This window comes from Perognathus longimembris, chromosome 24 (assembly GCF_023159225.1).
Source record: "Perognathus longimembris pacificus isolate PPM17 chromosome 24, ASM2315922v1, whole genome shotgun sequence".
Taxonomy (NCBI): Eukaryota; Metazoa; Chordata; class Mammalia; order Rodentia; family Heteromyidae; genus Perognathus; species Perognathus longimembris.
In genome coordinates, this window is record NC_063184.1 from 26,649,021 (window position 1) to 26,671,999 (window position 22,979).

Consider the following 22,979-nt stretch of genomic DNA (forward strand, 5'->3'; position numbering starts at 1 on the left):
GAGGCCCTAGGTTCGATTCCCCAGCACCACATATACAGAAAACGGCCAGAAGCGGCGCTGTGGCTCAAGTGGCAGAGTGCTAGCCTTGAGCAGGAAGAAGCCAGGGACAGTGCTCAGGCCCTGAGTCCAAGCCCCAGGACTGGCCAAAAAAAAAAAAAAAATTGGATGGAGGAGGAAGGACTAGCAGTAGGTGGTATTGGAGATACAAAAACAATGGCCAGGTGCTGGTAGCTCATGCTCATAACCCTAGCTATTCAGGAGGCTGAGATCTGAGGTTGTGGTTCAAAGCCAGCCTGGGCAAGAAAGTCTGTGAGATTCTTACCTCCAATGAACTACAAAAATCCAGACATGGAATTGTGGCTCAACTAGTAGACCACTAGCCCTTGTTGGGGTCAGCTGCACCTTTAAGGGGCCACAGCTGACCTCGGCCTCCCCTTCCTGTCTTTAACAGGAAGAGAAGCCCCTGTCCCTGGGGCTAGCACGTGTGCTATGGCGGAGGGGTACCCCAGGGGCCCATCCATAGGGGGCTGGACCTCTGCCAACAAAGGAAGTCTCCTGACATCATTTGAGGGACAGCTCCTTGGGACCAATCAGGGGCCCCTCTCTTGTGCCGGCCTTTGGAGTATATCTGGGAGGCTCCTCATTTGAATAAACAGAAGCCCTAGAGGTTTTCTCCAGGGGCCCACGCATCCGTGTAGTTCTTGGCGGTTTGGGGGCACCCTGCAACCACACGCCACCGGGGCTAGCTGTGGCCATCGCTCCCGCGTGAGCGTTAATGGACCACCCAGGAAGAGGCGGAGAAGCCCCTTCCCCCCCCCCAAGCGAGGGGAAGTAGAGAGAGAGAGACGAGGCTACCTGTGGCCAGAGCGATAGAGGACCACCCAGGAAGGGGCGGACAAGCCCCTTCCCCCCCCCAAGCGAGGGGAAGTCGAGAGAGAGAGAGCCCACAGCCCTGAGTAAAAACACTCTCAGACCCCTGAGTTCAAGCTCCAAGACTAACCAAAAAAGAAAAAAGAAAAAAAAGAACAAGCAAGAGCATGGAACTCTGAATTCCAGCTCTAGTACCATACATACATACATACATACATACACAAAAAGAACAAAATGTGTCTGTCCGCACTTATTTGGGAGGTGGAGTAATAAGTATAACAGTCCATAGAGAAAATGAACCTTTCTATTTGTATTTCTCCTCTCCGCATTTCCTCCAGAATCAGGAGGTGCTCAGATGGTCGCAGTAGATGGTCTAAGACAGTCCTCAAGTAAGTGTGTCCTAGGACAGTCTAGAGTGACAGCAGGCACTAAGAGTCTTTAAGTATTTTTTCTTCTGCATTTGCCAACATTAGAATATTTAACCCTCATTCTAACCCCATGGGACCAATTGAGCAATATTTAAGAGCAAAAGTAAGGTTGTCATTGCCAACAAAAACAAATGGCATCACGTCCACAGCTACAACTAGGCTTGGTCAAGCCAAAGGGCCACTGCTCTCCTGGAGTCAGTGCCTTTCTCCTGCCCATCATAAACCACTCAGTCTCTGGAGGATTCAGTAAATGGTTATGTCTACAATTTCCTGTCCTATATTATATATGCATAATTTGTGCCCAATAACTTCATTACAACATAATTTGTCAGAGTGCAATTCAGTATACGATCCATTACATTACACATTTATCCAACAGAAATACCCCAAACAGAAAGGATTTCAGAGCATTACTCTGAAGCCAGAATTAACATTAAAATTTGAGGGCTTTCTAACTTGAAATCAAATATTACAAGAGTATTCCAAATAGCACTTAATTCACTCCTTTTCCAATTTACTAATTGTTCCAGAAAGATGCTTCTTTATAGATTCAAACTTTCAAAGTATAACATGAAAAAAAATCTAAAAAAAGAAAAGAAAAGTCATGGACCAGCTCCTAAGCACCCACTGTGTACTTAAGGAATTCTACTAAGCACCCAGGCGACCATGCAGAACAGATCCTTACTAGAGGCACAGAGGGTGAACTCACTGAGTCAGCAGCAGGCAGGGAAAAAGGAGTAGAGAAGACAGGAGTCTAAAGCTGAGTAGCCTAGACACAGACATGCAAGACAGAGACCAGATACCTGCATTCGCTGCCCAGCTCTGAGAGAACACACGGCTCACAATGACCCACATCAGAAGAAAGCTTCCCTATCAAAAGGATATTCCACCTGCAGCTTTCCATTCACCTAGCTCTGCCCTCATCTTCAGAAATGGCGCTAGAGAAACGCCATCTCCAAACTCCCCAAACTCAAACTCTTACCTCTTGTGGAATTCTTCACCCCTCAGCATCCAATTTACTAGACTAAGGCAACTCTCTTTCTCAGGTGTTGTGTTTTGTTTTGTTTTTAGTGCATTTATCCATCCTTCACGATGGTGAACTTCCTGCAGAAACAAATGCACCTGACTTCCAGTGTGAATTCTCAAAGGCCACCAATAGGCACTCAATCATTATCACTAAGTCAATATATTTAGAAATCAGTAGCCTTGTTACAAAAAATAATAATAATAACCACGGTTTTTCCAGTCCGTGTGGGTATTGCTGTCACTAGCAAGGGAGGTATATTAATTTCACAATACCTGAGAAGCAGAGGAAACTTTCTATTTATAGTGAATAACACTTCATTGAAAATACAGAGCTTAACTCAGGCCATGCTCTTAGATTACTGCAAGTTGGGGAAGTGATCCACCAGGGAAAGGGACGGGGGAAAAGGTTCCATCCACCCTGGGCTGCCGTAGTGTTCCTCCTGAGCAGTAAGCTAGCTCTACTGGATTCTTACTAGACTGGGCCCAGACTGGAATGAAGTGAGTGAGAACCATTGTAGGAGGTAGCTTGCCACCATTACTCCCCAGCCTCATGCCTTCAATCTGCTTCCGGGGCCAAAAACACGGTTCAGACGCATTTCAGAGGAGAATTGTATATTTAGACCAATTTTCCTAGATACCAACTTTAACAAAAACAAGCCCTGTTGACAAAAGACAGATTTCACTCCTGGCTTATTTTCCATGAGCGATACAAAGACCTCTACACAATGGGAAGACAGAAAATACACAGGTGTCTGCCGGAACAAATTCAATAATGCTAGTCATTCTGGTTCATTTTTTTTTCTCTGTTATCCCCAAACCTGCTCATCATCTGGCACTGGATAATCATGAGAAAGCATCACCTCAGAATGCAAGTCAGGCTGAAGATGAGGAGAGAACACTGCTTTACTGTGGGACAAGAGAAAACTAGCCTGAGAGTAAGATAAACAGCCCAAACTCCTGCCCTATTTTTCCTGGTCTTCTTTGTTGTTGTTGTTGTTTTTAAGTTTTCTTACAACTACTTGAAGATAAACTTTGCAGAGCATTTGTTGCTGATCAATGTTCTCCTAAGAAAGTGCAGGGAAAGAATAAAAGATTCACACCAAATTTCAGGCTAGATTTTCCTCCTCCTCTGCATTTGTTTGCAGAGCAAACACCACCTGGCCTCCTTAGATAAGGTGGAGTTTTGTGTGAGACATTTATTTATTCCTGTATTTCTCTGTGTGAGGGAGGGTGGGGCCTTCCCTATCTTTCCATAATTCTGATGCTTAAGAAGCGAATCCTTTGGTTTAGCATTATCTCCCTCATGCACTTGTTGAAATTTAAAAAGGAAATCTAATTTTCCATTTCAAATCAGAAGCAAATGGAATCTTCATTTAGAGCACTAATTTCCTCTCCTACAATGGGGGGAAAGTGGTATGACGCCCCATGGAGAGAGATGAGGAGACTCTGATGTACTTATTTCGTACTCCAAAACTACACAAAAGGGCCCCAACCTCTACAATTTCTAAGCTAGGTGAGAAGAGCTGCACTGGGAAGGATAAAGAAATCTCAGGTGTCTAGGGTCCAATGTTTAGGTCCTCTTCTAGGCTGCCGCTGAGCCAACGCTAGCCCACCAAGGGCATTCCTACCAGTTAGAAAAGGAGATTCTGGAGGTAGAGTCAGCCTCTCCCTCCAAGCCCATGGTCTGGTTAGCTTTGCCAGAACAGAAAGTGCTTTGTGCCCCTTTGCCATGGCACAAGGACAGGGAGACAAATGTGAGCTCATCTTTCCTATTCGTACCCTGCCCAGCGAGCCCTTGTGCAAAGGACAACCTCCTCCAACCAACCAAGTCAGCTACTTAAAAAAAAATTATGCCAATGAAGAAGCTCCAGGTGACAGACAGATCAGGATGCTTCTTCAAAGAATTCACTGCACACCCTTTTCCTGGAAGCCACAGAGAAAGGAGAAATACATTGTTAAGCCAACAAATGGAACAAATCGTTTTTTGTAAGATACCCATTTTCCTACAGTCACTGGTACAAGAGCCAACAATAGCCAATCAGTGCTCTCAGGTAAGGACAATGATTATCATACTTAAAGCCACCACTCTCAAAAAGCGTAACCATGGCCCTGGATCCTCACATCTCTCAATCCTGGGCCAGACCCCAGGATGCACTTTGCCAGCACCACTGGGACACATAATGGAGGAAGCAATTAGACACAGTGAGAGCCTTGCCACGGAATCACAGTGCAGCACAGTGCTTACATTTTGAAGGGTAGTCTTGTAGCAGTGGTTCTCAACTCCGGTTCCATGTGTGGGTCACTCAGGGAGCTAGTTAGAGATACCCATGTCATTGGGTCAGATAAAGAAGGCACACCAGGGGTAGGCTTGAGCATAACTGGTTTCTGACACACTGCCTCTATGCCTCCTGCAATGACCAGGAAGTATCTAAACCACCAGGTATGTGGTACTACTTAAGGTCTTCTGATAAGTAAATAAAAGTGCTCCAAAAACATGGAGTTTGGGGGCTGGGAATATGGCCTAGTGGTAAAGTGCTCATTTCGTCTACATGAAGCCCTGGGTTCGATTCCTCAGCACCACATAAACAGAAAAGACTGGAAGTGGCGCTGTGGCTTAAGAGGTAGAGTGCTAGCCTTGAGCAAAAAGAAGCCAAGGACAGTGCTTAGGCCCTGAGTTCAAGCCCTAGGACTGGCAAAAAACAAAAACAGAACAACAACAAAAAAATATGGCGTTTGTCTTAATGAGCAGAACATGATGAAGATGACCAAACACCTATCAAAGAAAACTTAAGTATTGCCTATTCACTCTTCACGTTATCCAGGAGTAGACATGTCTGTGTACAACTGCCACATGATGTATTTCCCAGAGCTTGTGAAAAAGACTGAATATCTCAAGTGAAGAAAAACAAAAGACTAATTTGGAAGCTTCCAAGAACTTCATTTACCCAACAGGATAGTAAAATACTGTACATTCTTCAATTAGCTAATTGTCCAAATGAGCACTAGAGGAATCCTCAGAATAATAGGATTTGGCTGTTACCCAACTATAATGGGAAAGCCCATTACAGATGAGCTAATGTTTAGCTTAATGAATGCAAGACTCCAACTACCAAGCACTGAGAGAGAAACCAGGGCTAAAGTATAACCCCTGGCTCTGCCTCCTTCCAGCGCTACCAAAAGAAGAAGAAGCGAGGTCAACAATTCACCTTGTTTTCCCCACCATGGGGTACAGTGACCCCCTCCTTCATTCCAGGCTGCTAAAACCAACTCAGGACACAAGCAAAGGTTCCCACTCGAGTATCTGCTGATGCATTAAATAAGAATAATGGTCTTCACCTTAAAAGAGGGCCACCAAAAATTAAACCTGAGAGCCTTCTCTCAGATCCACTAGATGGTGCAAGCTATCCTTCTCGATTAAGTCTTACCTAGAGGAAAGGCCATTAAAAAATTAATGTCGGCACACTCAAGCAAGTCCTGCACTGCCCAGGGCCAGGGAGGAAGGGGATTTGCTCTCCCATGAGTCCTTCTATCTTGCACAAAAGTATATTGTACTTTGGGAGCTGAGGAATTAAAACTTTTGCATGTAAGGTAGCATTTGACCTATGATTTAATTCAAAGGAGAGGAGCCCCAATGAAGATCTGCATCTGGCTCAAGTTGTCTAGTAATCAGCTGTGTAAACAAGAGCAGTCACTTACCCTCTCTGATACTTGATGCCTTGGTCTAAAGTCTGAGGAGCTGGGAGCAGATCATCTCCAGAATTACATTCAGTATTAAAATTCTACAAGTGTCCATAGCATACAATGAGTCTAATTCCATTTTACTCTCTCCATTTAGATTTGGCAGGAAGACATGTTCCATGACTATACCTTCTGTGCTATTTTTAAAAACAGATTTTTTTCAGCCAGGTACTAGTAGCTCAGGCTTGTAATCCTAACTACTCAGGAGGCTGAGATTGGAGGGCTGTGGTTCAAAGCCAGACAAGAAAGTCTGAGACTCTAATCTCTCCAATTAGCTATCAGAAAACTGGACATGGTGCTGTGGCTCAAAATGGTAGAGCACTAGCTTTGAGCTAAAATTTCCTGACCTTGAACTTAAACCCCGAGTCCAAGCTAAAACAAACAAAAACCCTGAGATTTTCTTTTTATTTATTGAAAAACACAAAGCCTACTGGAACCATTAATTTTTTTTTAAATCTCCAAATTCCAAAGCCCAGATGCCACCCCAAATTCTATACTGTGGATTTCAGTGTTCTCTGCATCTCCCACAAAAAGGAACAACTTCGTCAGTGAACATGGTTAGAAACCAGATAGGTAACATCAAAGTGTTTTGCATCAAAAAGTGACCCAGATGGCAGCAGGGTGACAGGAGCCCAAGGCAGGCATCCAAAATTGCAAGTGAAGTCTGCCTACAGAACCAGCAGGCAGACAGGACCCTCCCCTCCTTCCATCCCTAAGCCTCCACTTCCGACTCCCAGACCACAGCTGCGTGAGGAATGAAGGAGAGCGTGCCCACGGTGATGTGGAGACGTTCTGCTCACGTCTCACCACGCATGTTCCTCCTGTAACCTCAGCACTCAATTACGGACCATTAATATTTTATAATGGTGATCATTTGAAGATGCTTCTTAACTGCTCTTAAAATCTTCAGTCATGATTTGTACTGGGCATAAAAATCCAATACATGCATTGCCAGCGAGAGACAAACTGGGCTCCAACGGAGCTCCAGCCCGTTCTACCCACGCACGTGCTGATGGCAAGTGGCTAACTCACCATGCCCAGCCTCTCAAAATCTCCAACTTTCCTTCTCAAGTCCTCCTAAAACTTCCATCCATCAGCTTAAGTCAATAAGCCATGAATTATTGGGCCCACAGGGTGCAAATCATGCATATGTATGTGTTTGGAATACACAAGGCTGTAAGACAAATGGGTTCCATGGTAGCTTGTACAAACCCAACACACATGCCCTTAAGGAAACGTCTGGAATTATTCTTCATGTGTATGTGGTTCAAGCATGGTTTCAGCACACAGGAGACAGTGGAAAAATAAGGCTTTCTGAGAGTTTTTATTTTTGCTTCTGTTTTTTCAGGCTCACTGTATGGAATAATTGCCGACTGAGACACAGCTTGGCTGCTCTTGCAAGAACCAGAGGCCCAAGCTTCCTCTGAGGTCATGGTAGTCCCTGCTAGGGCTTCGAGATACTTGAAGAAAGATTATGTATGAACACCCTCCCCTCCATCCATCGAGTCAGCACCTCCCTATGCCTCTGTCTACCACAGACTCCCCAAACTTCTGCCTCATTTCCTAACCACTCTAAAGAAAGGAGCCAAAGCAGCCCACAGCACTGAAATCAACACAGGCACTTGACTGAAACAGCCTGACTGTGATTTCCACAACCCTCTTTACCCTCCAAATACCTTCCAGCCCTCTTTCTAGTCTAAGAGTTGGAGCAAGCACTAGAACCATCTTTGGTGGCTACTACTAGCCATCCACTGGTCTCCCAACCAGCCCATGACCCCATCAACACAGCTAGTCAGTCTTCCAACCTACCACCTGTCAGCCAGACTGCCACACCTGTTCTGACCTGATCAGCCAGGGAATAAAAGTCCTCCCAATCCTTTCTCAAGACCATCTACATCTACCTTGAGAACTTCCTTCCACTCTCCAACTGCCTCCAAACACTGAGGACATTATCTGTAACATCCTATTACAATGTTGCCCTCTACAGCAAGAGCTGGCAAAGTTGTTCCAGACAGATTCAGCGAGCAGAATATTTTAGGCTTTGGGGCAGGCCTTGTGTTTTCTTTTTTAAACAGCCTTTGAAAAAATGTACAAACCATTTCTTTTTTTAAAAATTGTAAAATATGCACAACATAAAATGCATCATCCTAACCACTGGGGTTTTTTTTTCTGTTTTGAGAAAAGGTTTCGCTATGAAGCCCAATTTGTAATCCTCCTACCTCAGGCTCCTGAGTGCTAGGATTAAACATATGTACCACCATGCTCCATGTGCAAATAGTGCAATTCAACTTGTTGTGTAACCACTCTCCAGAACGTTTTTCATCTCGTTTTCAGAACCTTCCTAAGGCAGTGCTGCCCACTGCTCAGCTACCGCAAAATCAGAGCAAGCGACTCTGGAGTGCTACAGCACAGAGGGGTGACCAGAGGTAACAGCAATGTAATTCAATGTCAAAAGGCTTCAAGGCACTGAGTACTAGTATCTAATGTTTGCAATCCTAGCTACTCAAGAGGGTGAGATACAATAACCTGGGTTCAAAGTCAGCCCAAGCAGAAAAGTCTATGAGACTCTTATCTCCAAGTAACCAGCATAAAGCTAGAGAAGTTGAGGCGGTCACTCAATGTAGAGCACCAGCTGTGAGGCCCTGAGTTCAAGCCCCAGCACAGGCATATATACCCCCCCCCAAAAAAAGAGAGAGAGTTCTGAAAGATTTCACCATAAGCAAATGATACATGTTTGAGAAGACAAGTGTGTTTAGTCTAACTTAAACATTATACAATACATCCATGGATCAAAACATTACATGGAGCACTGTTACTATGTAAAAAGAGTTGTCCTCAAGGGTGAACAAATCCAGCAATGGTACTCTCTAGACACTATGTTTAAAATAAACTATCAAACTTGTGGATGAGGATGGGAGGGAAAAACTGGGAGACAAGGGAATGGATAACACTGACCAAAAAGAAATGTGCTCATCTCCTGACTTATATAACTGTAACCCCTCTTGTTGCCTTTAGAATAACAACTAAAAAAGAGTTGTCCTTAATATCTGTAACATTAAAGTATGCTACTGTAACATCGATATCTTGAAAAACAGTAAAAACAGTAGCTGTCACTGTTACAATAATTGTTCTGTGTTTTAGGCCAATGGGGTGAGTCTATGAATACAATTCAGCCAATGGATCCTGCAGCTCAGCTATTGTCCTCTAGAGGGAGCCCCTCCACTCAGAGCCTGGACATTCAGTCCAGGACACTCACCCCACCCCAGGCAGTACATCAATATTCACCATGCATTCTACATGCCAGAGATAAATGCAAAGGTTTGCCCTAGACTTTCCAAGACGGACCTAATCCCACACACCTGATCTCTTTGTGCCCAGAAACTATGAAAATAACTTGGGAAGTCCCAGTGTTTTGATGTTTAGACCACATCCAAAGTTAACTCTTGAACACAGACAGCAGAAAACTCCTAGCCGGACCAAGCACCCTGTTTACTTTGGAAAACCAGGCCCCAGTTTTCAAAAAATTATTGGTTGGGAGGGAGAAACATCCCCCATGAAGACCTGTGCTCAAAACTAGACAGCCCCTAGAGCTCACCTCAAGGCTTCTGCGTTGCTATGAACAGATTATTCTTAGGCCGGAAAATGAGACCTCAGCATGTAAAAACATGAGCATTTCACCAAAGTGACCCAGAGCTGTTTCTTGCTTTGCTCCCTACCAGAGATAACAAGAAACTTAACCAAACTGAGAGAGAGAGAGAGAGAGAGAGAGAGAGAGAGAGAGAGAGAGAGAGACTGTTTAAATTAGCATTCTATGTCCATAGTATCTTAGCAGCACACAATGACAAAGATAGCAGTTGACTTATTACCCAGAATGAGAGTCATCAGGAATTCAGAATGTACTAATGAGACATCCAACCTTTGATTGGGACTTTCACTCGGCTTCACTTGTAAGTTTTGCTGTCACAGAATTGTCATAATTGGAAACCATGTCCTAATAAGGAGATGGCAAAGCCAAGGCACTGTGCTCCCCTGACCTATCCACATCCACAGAAGACAGATGTTGCCCTAGAGGCCAGCTTAGTAGAGTACCTCCGGCAGCCCCATCCAGTAAATGAAGCAGGCACCAGTGCCAGAGACTCCCTGCCAATCTCCTTTTCCCTGATTGCCTTGCTGACATTCATAGGGCCATATTCTACCACACCAAGCATATGCCACCAACTTACATGGTGGCTTACTTCACAATTCATGTGTGATACTGTTAGGAATGGATGGGAAAGGGGCACAGTGGCTTGTGCCTGTAATCCCAGTTACACAAGAGGCAGAGGGCAGCATGATCACTTTCTGAGGCCAGCCAGAGCAGAAAGGGAAGAGAGCCCTATCTATAAAGCAAAAAGGGCTGGAGGTGTGGCTCAAGCAAGAGGCCCTAAGTTCAATTCCAAGTGCCGCCTCCCCTAGTCTCCCCCAAAGCAAACACTGAACGGGAAAAGTGAAATAAAACAAGGTTATAGCCACCATGGAGTCAATCATGTTGTGTTTGCTTTCCTCCGTTTCTCTCGTTGTAATAGGAACCAACAAAAGACAACATCAGCCAATCACTGACCTTGTGGAGGGCGGGAGCCAAGACTGGTACCAGGAATCCATTGTAAATGTAATTGACAAGCTGACTTCGGATCAAGGGGTGCGCTACCTATGACAAAGCAAGCAGCCACAGAAAAGTCAGTGCAACATCCCAGCTTTCTTAACAGACTTTCTTTGCATCCAGAATTCAAAGAGAAAATCTAATTTGGGGGCCATTTATTTGGTAATTAAAGAACAATTCAGATCTCCTACTGCTACATGATTTTTTTTTCCAAATGATTTATTTAGCATAAACAGCATGGCTCCAAATTCAGAAAAAAATATGCTAATTTTAGTGGGTTTGTTTGAAAAAGAAGACAGTAAGTAGACCAAACATGTATAAGGACTCATACGGTTAACAAATTATGAAGTATAATTTTTGCCCCTGATTTCCTTTCTAGGTCCCATCTTATCACTGATTTTTTTGTTTGTTTTTTTGTACTGGTCCTTAGGCTTGAACTCAGGACCTAGGTGCTGTCCCCTGAGCTTCTTTTTGCCCAAGGATAGCACTCTACCACTTGAGCTATAGCTCCACGCCTAGCTTTTTGGTAGTTTATTGGAAGTAAGAGTCTAAGAACTGCGATCCTCAGATCTCAGGCTCCTGAATAGCTAGGATGACAGGCGTGAGTCACCAGAACCCAGCTTTATCACTTTTTTTTTTAAGAGAAATTTAATTGCCAAACTCAACAATTAAATATACTTATTTGTTAGCAGAAAGGATATTTCTCAATTTTAAGATGTTTCCTGATATTAGGAAGGGATTTAGAAAGTATTTTCTTTAAAAAAAATGTTCAAAAGCAGAAAGTATTATTTAGGGAAGACTGCAGTTTGAAACCAGCCCAGGCAAAAAAGTTATCAAAATCCCCATCTTAACCAATAAGCTGCTCATAATAGTTCACATTCATAGACTTGTTACACAGGAAGGGAAGGTTAAGATGATCAAGGTCCCAGGTTGGCCCCAGGCCAACATAAACCATAAAAATAAGACTGTAACTAAAAAACAAGAAAAGCAAAAAGGGCTGTGAATATTCCTCAAGCAGGAGAGTACCTGCTAAGAAAGCACAGAGCCCTGGGTTTAAACCCCAGTACCACCAAAAGGAAAAAGAGTTATGTGGCTTTAATTTCAAAATAGAACTCCCTGTTCTTTATCATGTCCATTAGCTTTACTTCTCTTTCAGGAAAAAAAGTTAAACAATAAAATAAAAAGCAATTTCTAAAGAATGTGGCTAGATGCTTAAATTACTGCTAATCTCTCTCTGTAGACCTGGAGAGGAACTAATGGTACTGCCATCGTTTTTATTCCCACACTTCTGCGAGAAAATGTGGGTAGACTGCAATATTAAAGGAAAAAATAATTTAAAATGTAATCCATTTATCTTTTATATAAATAAAACCTCCTCTGACTAAGCAATAAAAATGCAATGGGAACTAAAGTAATTTACATGCACTTTCTTCCGGAAGCGATTTCTTTATTTGGTAGATAAATAGATTATAACTAACATTTTTCACCCCAAAATCACCATAAAATAAACCTGATTTCTTAATAAATCCAATATTAAGGTATATTTTGCTGTATAAAAGTAAAATGTTTTTTGATGAAAACCCACTACATCCTTAAGTATATGTAAAATCTCATTTTTATTGAAAACAGTAACAAAAAACCTGGAGGTAGAAATTGAAAGAAGCCAAATACACATAAGTTCAGCAACTATTTTCTTTTCCCCTAAAGCAGACCAATTTCAAAGTAAATTTAATTGGTGTTGCTAAAAAGATGTTTAACTTCTTCCCAATTCAATTGGGATAACAATATTCTTTATGTAGTATGCGCCATTAAGCAAAATAAAGTGTTTTCCTTTGTTGACTCCCAAGAAGACCTTGAAGTAAAACTGTTATAATTTGGAGTGCTTAAGAGCCTAAAAATATCTATTTAATAAATCAGGCACTGAACTTATTTTTGATGGTGAAGTGGATAATCGAAACAGAATTAACACTTTTTTTGTAGAGAAGATAAAGAAATCATCTCATTTTTTTTTTCCTCAACTGAAACTTGCCAGAAATTTACAAACTAACATTTTCCCTCATTGGAGAGCACTGGGTGGCTTTCCAGCAAAGTGATCTAACTAGTCTACAAGTACAATAGATACTAGGCTCTGCTGTCCCCTAATCCAGACTCTGATCTGGCTGCCCCAGTGTGTATGTGGGGGGGGGGGGGGCGGCTTACCTGGATGACCGCATTGCAGAACTCCAGGGAGTTCATGAACTGCACGAGGGAGGGCAGCAGCAGCCAGTCGTCCTTCAGAAGGCAGTGCCACTCCTCGCCCTTCTCTTCTAGTTTTGTGGGCAGGGATGAATAGAGCCCACTAAGTCCAGTTGCAAGCACCTGTGTTCAGAAATAGAAACATGAAGTCCTCCCCAACAGCTCACAAGTGATACCCACTGCTGGTCCAAAGACTCAACTTCAAGTGTGAGGAGTTAAAAATAGGAGGGATTTGTCAGCAAGCAGGTGGAGATCACCCGGTTGGAGACGGGAGGGGAGGGCCATCCCAGGGGACCTGGCTACTCCTCACCAAGTGATGAGGTGGCACATGTGGACAGGGTGCCATGCTGAATAAGGGGTGGAGTGAGTGAGAAGGTTAAACACAAAGATGAGTAAAACCCCACCCTGAACCCAAGAAATTCCAGAAACAGACCAAGTCCTAAACAACGGGGAAAAGTACAATACACCGAGTGCAAGTACAGAGAAGCATTTCCGTGCAAATACCCTCATCTATACAGCAGCTTTCAGTTGAGATGGTGCCCGACAGGTAGGGTCGGGAGAAGCTTTGTGAGAAAGAGACTTGCAATTCCTTGCGTGTTTAAAATCATGACTGATCTGCGCATGTTTACAGGTTAGAAAGTGGAGGTCAGTTAGAAGTGGTAACTGAATTCCAACAGAGCTAACGGGGCCCACTGAAGCACCAGCAGCAGGAAAAGAGGAGACAGTACATGAGCCTAACAGGTGAAGTGGCTATCAGGGGGATCTAACCAACACCTTCAGTTATAATCCAAGTTCTTGGTTTACTTCTCCCCTCAGTAGCTCAGAAAGTGAGACCCCCAAGTTATCCAGTTAGCCATTGTACTCATTAAGAGAAGGATGATGCCTCTAACAGAGACACAAATGCAGCAAAGAAACACTTAATGCCAATGCTTGCTGATTTTATCTTGCAGAGGATAAGATCAAGGAAAGCAGTGGATTTCACAGAACTGGGGGCCTCCTACCTGGACAGGTAAGAGAGCCTCAGCAGCACCTCAGACATCCTGATTCAGCAGATAAGTATACAGAAGGGGCACTAACTGGACATAAGGAAGTTAGCTACCAAAGGCAACATTCTAGCACAGACCTGAGGCCATGACGAGCTCAAACAAGATGAGAACGTTCCAGAAAACACATAGGGAAAGGTCCAAAAATACTGACATTCTCATTGTCCAACGAGATGAGTGGCAAAGGCTCTAGTGTTGGAAATATTCAGAACACACAATAGGACACACTCATTGTTGTAGGTGGACATAAAGCTCTTAGGCCAGGCTTGGAGAGAGTGGGCAGTGGAACTATCCTTGAAAGTGAGGCCTAGCTGGGCACGGGTGGTTCACACCTGTAATCCTAACTACTCAGAAGGCTGAGATCTGAGGATCATGGTTCAAAGCCAGCCCAGGCAGGAAAAATCCATGAGCCTTTTATCTCCAAGTAATCACAGAAAAAGCTTGAAGTGGCACTGTGGATCAAGTGAAAGAGTGCTAGCCTTGGGCAGAAGGAGCTCAGGGACAGTGCTCAGACCCTGAGTTCAAGCCCCAGGACCAGCAAAAAAAAAAAAAAAAAAAAGGTGAAAAGAAAAGTGATCCCTAAGCTACTAAACAATAAACAGGGGTCAGACAGAAAAAGAGTACAGGGGAAGAACAGCACAAGCAGAGGAAACGGAGTGTTCAAAAGCTCAAAGAAAGAAGAGATGGCATCCTCTAGGAGGAAGAAAAGTGCAGAGAATCTCAGGTGGAAGGAGGCAGGCAAGGTAAAAGTGAGTCATTCCACTGGGGTTATATGTCAGGATAAGAAGGGCTGTCTGATAATAGCCCAGTGGAGAGGCTGACGGACAGCCATGTGGGTTTGGTGCTTTGGGAAAACACTCTCAAGCCATACACACCAGAAGCAGAAGGAAGACAGGGAGGTTTCCACAGGTGTGGTATGATAAAAGCCATGGAGCCTTGCCATGAGAATTAGAAAACCTAAGGTAGTATGGATCCAGGTATATTAAACTTGGGGAGCTCATTTCTAGATTTATTGCTGCCTCCCCTGCCCTTGTCCCGTCCATCCAGCGCTTTCTGTGACTGTGGCAGTGGTCATCTCTCTGGCTTTCATTAGTTGATCTCATTAGCCATCTCCATTTCAGGGAGAACCTCTAGTTCCCACTGGAGATGTGGGTAACACAACCAACTCTACCACCAGAAGACCTGGGAGGTCTTAGCACAGAGAAAGCAGACGGAGGCACAGGAGGAACCAGAAAGGCTGGTGGAGATGATCTAGGAGCCCATGGCACAGAAAAAAAGGGCAGTGAGAGAAATGAATGAGCCATCCATTCTAACACTGGAGAAAGCAAAAGATCCCATTCACTCTCTGTTTTACTGTTCACTCACACACACACACAAAAAAAAAACAACCACAAAACCCTGACCACTTGACTTCAGACCAGGTACTAAGTTGAGCTCAGGAACTATAAGCAAGCAAGATCATTATCTCTTTCACAATCAGGGCATCTGTGGTCCCAAAAGAAGATGTCCCCTATTTAAAGCACTTAACTCCTTGTCAACACACTCAAATCCCTTTCATTCTTTGAACATGACCCAAATGAGTTACCTGTGGTAAATTAGAAGCCTCTGGCAAAAGCGAACAGAGCCCAGAAGTTCTCTTTGCAGAGAATCTCGATGCCACATTTTTTTAAATCAATTACATTTGCTAACTCATGCTAAATTAACCACAGAACAAAGGCTTTCATTCTGCATACTCCTGCCTTCTTAACCACTGTGAGGCTTTGAAGATGAATTCATAAAGACAGACTTAATTTGTCTGACTAAAAAGCTGGGAATAACTATTCAGTATATCAATATAATTACAGCAACATTAATTTTCAAATTACATACATCAGTGACAGTAATTAAAAATAACACATACCTAATATTCGCTTTTATTAAAGTGAGTATTCTGAAAAGGGCATGGCTGGGATGGGAACAGAAAGAAGCCTTCCCAGACAATAGGACACTCCTAGGGCAGGAGTGACAGGAGACTCCTCAGCTAGTCAACACCTCCACCAACCCTTCAGAACGGCAAAGATCTATGGGGGTGGGGAGGAACTCTGCAGAATAAAAAGTATTCCTATTCTTAGGAACAAGATTCCAAATCTTTTTTTTGGGGGGGTGGGGGCAGGGTTGAACTCAGAGCCTAAACTTGCTAGACTGGTGCTGTATCACTTGAGCCATGCTCCTCCTTCCCCAAGCCTTTAACGTTCTTGCTATTTTTCTTAATAGGGACTCACTTTCTGCCTGGACTGAAATCCTCCTATATACCTACACTTTCCTCATAGTTGGGATGGAAGGCACACATCACCATGACCGCATTTTTTTTCTTTAAGATGGGGTTTCACTGAACTCTGTGCCTGGGTGAGGCTCCAACTGTGATTTCCTAATTACAGTTGTAAGCCACAGTACTTAGCTCCCAAATCTTTATAGCTTTTTATATCCTCCCTTCCAAAGTGATGCTCTGAGTTGAGATCCACCCACCCAGATTACACAGAGCTTCAGGACCAATACTGTGGGCCAGGCCACAAGCAAAGTTGGTGCTGGGATAGAATAGGCAGCTAGAGGGCTGGGGATATAGCCTAGTGGCAAGAGTGCCTGCCTCGGATACACGAGGCCCTAGGTTCGATTCCCCAGCACCACATATACAGAAAACGGCCAGAAGCGGCGCTGTGGCTCAAGTGGCAGAGTGCTAGCCTTGAGCAAAAAGAAGCCAGGGACAGTGCTCAGGCCCTGAGTCCAAGGCCCAGGACTGGCCAAAAAAAAAAAAAAAAAAAAAAGAATAGGCAGCTAGACATTAGCGATGCACCCCTGTGATCCTAGATACTCAAGAGGCTGAGACCTTGAGAACTGCCGTTCAAAGTCAGCTTGAGCAGAAAAGTCCAAGAATCTCCATCTCCAAGTAACCAGCACAAGGTTGGGCTAAAGGCACAGCTCACATGGTAGAACACTTAACTGAGAACAAGAAAGCAGAGTGAGAGCAGGAGGCCCTGATTCAAGCCCTAGTACCAGAAGAAGAAAAAAAGGGGAGATGGAAAAGATAGACCATCCATCCATAAATGCAAGGTCAACTGCTATCCTAAGGAACAGAGAGGTCACCAGGGAAAAGTAGAGTAACAAAAGGTCTACAGATAACTTTTTTTAGGTTCAGGAGTTTTGACAGCATAGTATATTTACTTTTTTAAACAGTACTGGGATTTGAACTGAGAGCCTTGCACTCGCCAGGCAAGACCTCTTACTACTTGAGATGCACCTCCAGCTCTTTTGCCTTTAGGTGATTTTTCTGATCCAGTCTAGTATTTTTGCCAGGGCTGGTTACAGACCAAAATAATACTATGCCTACCATGTAAGCTGGGATTACAGGCATGTATCACCATGCCCAGATACTCATTTGCTCCCTGATTTCATTCCAACTTGAAAATTAAATTATAAAAATTTAAAGATGTACTCAAGACTTAATTAAAAATAAAAATGCTCATCCACTACTTTAGCCTCTTATTCAGTCAGACCACACAAAAACTGAAAAATATTTTCTTCATTCACAATAGAATTAACCCAATGTTTTTGTTTTTGTTTTTTAATTTAACATGGCCCAAGAGTGCTCGCAGGAGACACAATCACCACGTAACCTCATGGATAACAGGAGGCAAAGCGCAAAGTACCGGTGGCAGAGGAGCATGATGGGACTGAGACCAGGGTTTGAGTACCAGACTAATCTGGTTTTCAGCCAGAGTCTGCCACTGATGAGTAGTTATGAAAGCTCTCTCAATTTCAGTTTCTTCATCGAATCGTCGCAAGGATTAAAGAAAGCAATACATGTGATGATATTAGCACCATCATTTCCACACGATAATGTTCCCAGGCAGGCTCTGAGCACCTTGTTAATTTTAGCAAAAACAAAGATTTTTAGCAGATGGCTTTAGTCTGAAGCTAGCAGCAAAACACCTGCTGGAGACCATTTGATACGACTTGCCAAAATAAAAAACCTCATAAATTTTGGATACAGGATAAATAAATAACATCCTACCTGCAGCTGTGTGCCTAAAGGTCACTTATTTCAACATGCACTTCTTAATTTATGTATAGTAGGCTGTTTCCTGCATTTGCCAACATGTCATGGGCGTAACTCTCAATATTTGGTCAAAAATGCCAAATAACATGGTAAGATTATTTCATCTCCAGCCATCTTTGGCATCATACTGTTCTCTCTTGTTGCCTTTCCTTAGCGATAAGAGGCCGCAAAGCCTGTGTTGGCCTCTTCCCTTTTACAGTACTTCATAAGGACAGAAGTTTGGTAAAGAGGCCCAATTTGCTGAAAGACTCATTACTCTTCCAACAGCCCGATGCTAACAGACTTTGACAATCATAGTAATTAGTGAAAGCTTTCTGTCAATTGTGGCCCTTAGCTGGGTGGTTAATAGAGTATGCTTTTATCTGCACCATAAAGGGGCCTTTTTATTTTAATTATGTGGTCAGATGTAATTATAGAAAACTGGGTACAAATGAGATTATGGGATCTGTCCTGAGGGGCAACTTAACACCACGAAGCTCTTCTTCCACTCCAGCAAATGAGGTCAGCTGGTGATTTTGTTTCCTTCACTTTAATGAACTGTACAACGTTTGCAAACACATTTTTAGAAAAGCAATAGTTACTTGGTGAAATCTGCCTATAACACTTAGCTGAAATCTAAATATTAAAGGCATGCCCTATTTGATTTAAAGTTTTAAGTTATGGGATATGACAAGCATACAAAACACACTAGAACTGAAACCCCTCGGCAATACTGAATAGATTTTAGCATTTTGTTCTGCTTTCTTCAGAGCACTCTGCACGCTTTTTAAACATAAAATGTTACGTGGAGCTGTGTGGTGGGGCTCAGGCTAGCATGCTCAAGGACTGGGCAAACTCAACAAATGGACACAGTATTACAAATACAACCAAACCCTACTCCAATCCCAGTACCATGATTTCAGCGTCCTTCATCCCTCAAACTACAGTCCCAAACACAGTCTATACCATTCCTGTTCTTGTTTTTGTACTTTTAGTGTGTGGGTGGGTGGAGGGGTGTCTGCCTGTCTGCGTGTAAAGCAAGAAATATGAGGCACTAAGGTTTTGTGTTCTAAAGCTTTCTGTAAATATCTTCACAATGTGTATAACCTTTTGCTACTCAGCAGGTCTGTTGTAGCCCCTGCACCTGACCTGCCAGTTGACCCTCACATCTGTATGACAATCACCAAACACATCCACATCCATTTCTAAATGTCCTCTAGGGAATGTACCAACACTGATCAAAATCTTCCTGTATAGAGCTAACTATTAATTTAATCTACCTATGGCAACTCACCTCCCCCGTTCCAGCAAAATTTACTAAGAGTCTCCCACACTATCCTACAGGCTTAATGCCACATAGATTATAAAGGTTGGTAAGAAGAATAGACAACGGAAATGTCTCTGAACTGGGAAAATATTCATGGCTGTTGTCCAAGAGCAAAAGGCACAAACCTATAAATCTGTCATTTAAACCCTTCTTCAAAGACAGCAGAAACATCAAAAAATCACTCAGAGGCCCAAGAACGCCTGTGAATCTCAAATTGCTTCCAGATTTTCTGGACTTGATTAGGCCTGGACTATAAGCTATTTCCAAAGAATCCTGCTCACCATACTGTGGATTTAGAAACAACACAGAGGAGAATTCTTGTTACTGCAAATGTGTATTCATTTTTCAAAATAAAATCAATGCTTTGGATTTACAACTAATGGTCATTACCTTGCTGGGAAACTAATTTGTGAAACCAGCTGTGAGTTCTTACCACATGCCTCGACTCACTGGAACAAACCCAGCCACAAAAGCTAAGAATTTACAAAGTGCGGGTTTTACAAATCTCTCAGGATATGCTCTTAGAAAAAAAGAAAAACTAAAATTGTTCCCAACCCAATAAAAATGCATCAAGAAATGGTAGCACATCCAATTTCCTCTGGTGGCTTATTTGGAGCTGCCAATGCTCAGCCAAATAGCCTCTCAGCCTAGATGCCTCTGCTACTCCTTCAAAGGATTTCCTCTAAACATCTTTCATAGAAGGTACAACTTGAGATAAAAGAAAATGAAAGCATTTCTCACAGCTCAGGAGAGGAAATGGGAGTAGGGAGGGGGGAGACACGAAGGAGAGGGGCTTACCGGACAGAAGTAGGTGTTCTCCACGATGTGATGGGCCACCATGCTGTTCTCGGCAGAGAGAGACATGATGAATAGCAAAGCATCTCGAGCTTGCTGGCCTACTGTCCCCTCACGGTGAATGAAGGGGATCAGGAGAGAGAAGATGAGGAAGTTGGCAGCGCCTTGATCTTCGCTGGTGTGGAAAAACAGTTCCAGAATGGATGGATCTTTGGCAAGGATGGAACAGAGCTGATTGAGCAGGACAACCAGCTTGGCCTCCACAGCAGGCGTGGTTGTTCCTGAACAAGAGCTCAGCAGCATCATCAGGGGCTTCAGAATGGGCTTATGATGCAGCAGGGGCTGGTGGGACTGCGTGACTAACATCTCGTACATCTTTAGCTGCTCCATTTTAGTCTCATCAGTGAATTCCCGCCTCAAACTCCACAGAAAGAGCTTCTCCATGATGTTCTCTGAGACCACAAATTCCAGAATCGGCCCCATGGCAGCATCCTTGGCTTGCTCCTCAATCAGCAGGAAGAGCATGTGTTCTACATAGTTCTGCACGGCACTGGCCTCATCCGGGGGGATGGAGCCATATTTTGCCTGGGTGTTCTTCAAGGGGTCATGCTTCTCTAAGATTTTCACAACCTGTAACAAGTTTAAAACATTCATCATCCATCAAATGTTTCTTATGCTCTCAAGAAAAACACACTAGTGCTGATTTTCACCGAGCCATCATAAAAAATGCAAAAGCCCCTGGATGCAGGAGTTATGTAAGCATTGTGACTTTTCCCCTCCCTCATTTCCTTCCTTCTTAATTCCTTCCCTCCCTCTTTTTGCTCCTTCCCTCCCTTCCTCTTCATTCCTCATAAAATAAAGAGTTAAACTATAGAAAAGGATATACCTGAAGATGCTAATTTACAATAGTGACAATTTGGGGCAACCTAAGAACCAAAGAAAACAGTCTGGTGATATGAATTAATTTCTTAGACTATTATTATGAAGACTTGAGAAACAAGAAGAAACATAAGTGAAATTTCGGTGAAAAACGTAAATGACTTACGGTACACCCATAATTATCAAACATAATAACAAAGAGGAAAATGTGTGAAAATAATACCTCTTGTGTTCGAAGGGATGAGAAATTCTTAAACTTTCTTGAAACTGCCAATGATATAATGTTGCTTTTAAATTTAAAGGTGCAGGGCTGGGAATATGGCCTAGTGGTAAAGTGCTTGCTTCATATACATGAAGCCCTGGGTTCGATTCCTCAGTACCACATATATACAAAAAAGCTGGAAGTGGCGCTGTGGCTCAAGAGGTAGAGAGCTAGCCTTGAGCAAAAAGAAGCCAGGGACAGTGCTCAGGCCCTGAGTCCACACCCCAGGACTGGCAACAAAAACAAAACAAACAAACAAATTTAAAGGTGCATTAATTAAGTAAAAGGAAATCTGACCATTCCTATTCTCCTGGAAATGGCATTTCTCGGAAGATTTCAGTAGAGGCACCCAGCTCCTCATACACCATCTCTCTCTCCTCCACTCAGGTGGGAGACTTCTCCAACCAAGCATTCAGCAACAGGGAAGAAGAAAGCAACTGAAGGACAGATAGATCTATCACTGCAGAGTCAACCCTACCACACCAAACCTGAAAAGTGAAGAGTTTGAATGCTTCATTTCTATAACCCCCCCCCCCCGCCAAAAAAAATCTGACAACCAACTACAAAATAAATCCCTAAAGTTTAGAGTGATAAAAAAGTTTAGAAAATAGTGTTGATGATGATTATGCATATAGTTAATGCAACTGAATTACACACTTAAAATGGTTATGATAGTGTATTTTGTTTAACACACTTTAGCACAAAAATTTCTTTTTTTGGTGGGGGGGAGGCAGGCTTGGGGTTTGAACTCAGGGCCTCAGCGCTGTCCCTGAGCTCTTTTTGCTCAAGGCTAGCACTCTACCACTTTGAGCCATAGCTCTACTTCCAGTTTTCTGGTGGTCAGTTGGAGATAAGAGTTTCATGGGGACTTTCCTCCCTGGGCTGGCTTTGAATCATGATCCTCAGCTCTCAGCCTCCTGAGGAGCTAGGATTACAGGCATGAGCCACCAGCACCTGGCTACAAAAAGCAATTTAAGGGTAATTTTTAAAAAATCTTTAAGTATGGGCTGGGAATATGGCCTAGTGGCAAGAGCACTTGCCTCATATACATGAAGCCCTGGGTTCGATTCCTCAGCACTACATATGTAGAAAAAAGCTGGAAGTGGCGCCAAGGCTCAAGTGGCAGAGTGCTAGCCTTGAGCAAAAAAAAGCCAGGGAGAGTGCTCAAGCCCTGAGTTCAAGCCCCAGGACTGGCCAAAAAAAAAAAAATCTTTAAGTAAGTCATGTCATAGCTCTGGTCTATTTCTTTCTTACCATGGTGGTCATTTGAATGTTTCTTATCTCTCTCTGGCCAACAATTAGTTACTTCTATACTTTGGGATCTAGAAATTTAAACAATTTTATATCTCGACTTCTTTTTAACTTAATAATGAGATTTAAATATGAAGTCCAGGGGCTGGGGATATGGCCTAGTGGCAAGAGCGCTTGCCTGGTATACTTGAAGCCCTGGGTTCGAATCCCCAGCACCACATATACAGAAAATGGCCAGAAGGGGTGCTGTGGCTCAAGTGGCAGAGTGCGCTAGCCTTGAGCAAAAAGAAGCCAGGGACAGTGCTCAGGCCCTGAGTCCAAGGCCCAGGACTGGCAAAAAAAAAAAAAAAAAATGAAGTCCATTCAATATACTCCCTTTAAAAGGCATACACTTGATATTTCCTAAATAAGCAG

At 43.2% G+C, this 22,979-nt stretch overlaps 1 protein-coding gene across 1 annotated transcript in view; it reads right to left on the reverse strand.

Moving 5' to 3' along the window:
- Fhip1a (FHF complex subunit HOOK interacting protein 1A) overlaps positions 1-22,979 on the reverse strand; it is a 63,650-nt gene that overhangs the window by 30,593 nt on the left and 10,078 nt on the right. The window contains exons 2-4 of the mRNA XM_048333659.1: positions 20,177-20,803; positions 12,901-13,059; positions 10,663-10,749 (exon numbers count right to left, since the gene is read on the reverse strand). Of these exons, the coding sequence (XP_048189616.1) occupies positions 10,663-10,749; positions 12,901-13,059; positions 20,177-20,803 (873 nt within the window). The remainder of the gene's footprint in view (positions 1-10,662; positions 10,750-12,900; positions 13,060-20,176; positions 20,804-22,979) is intronic.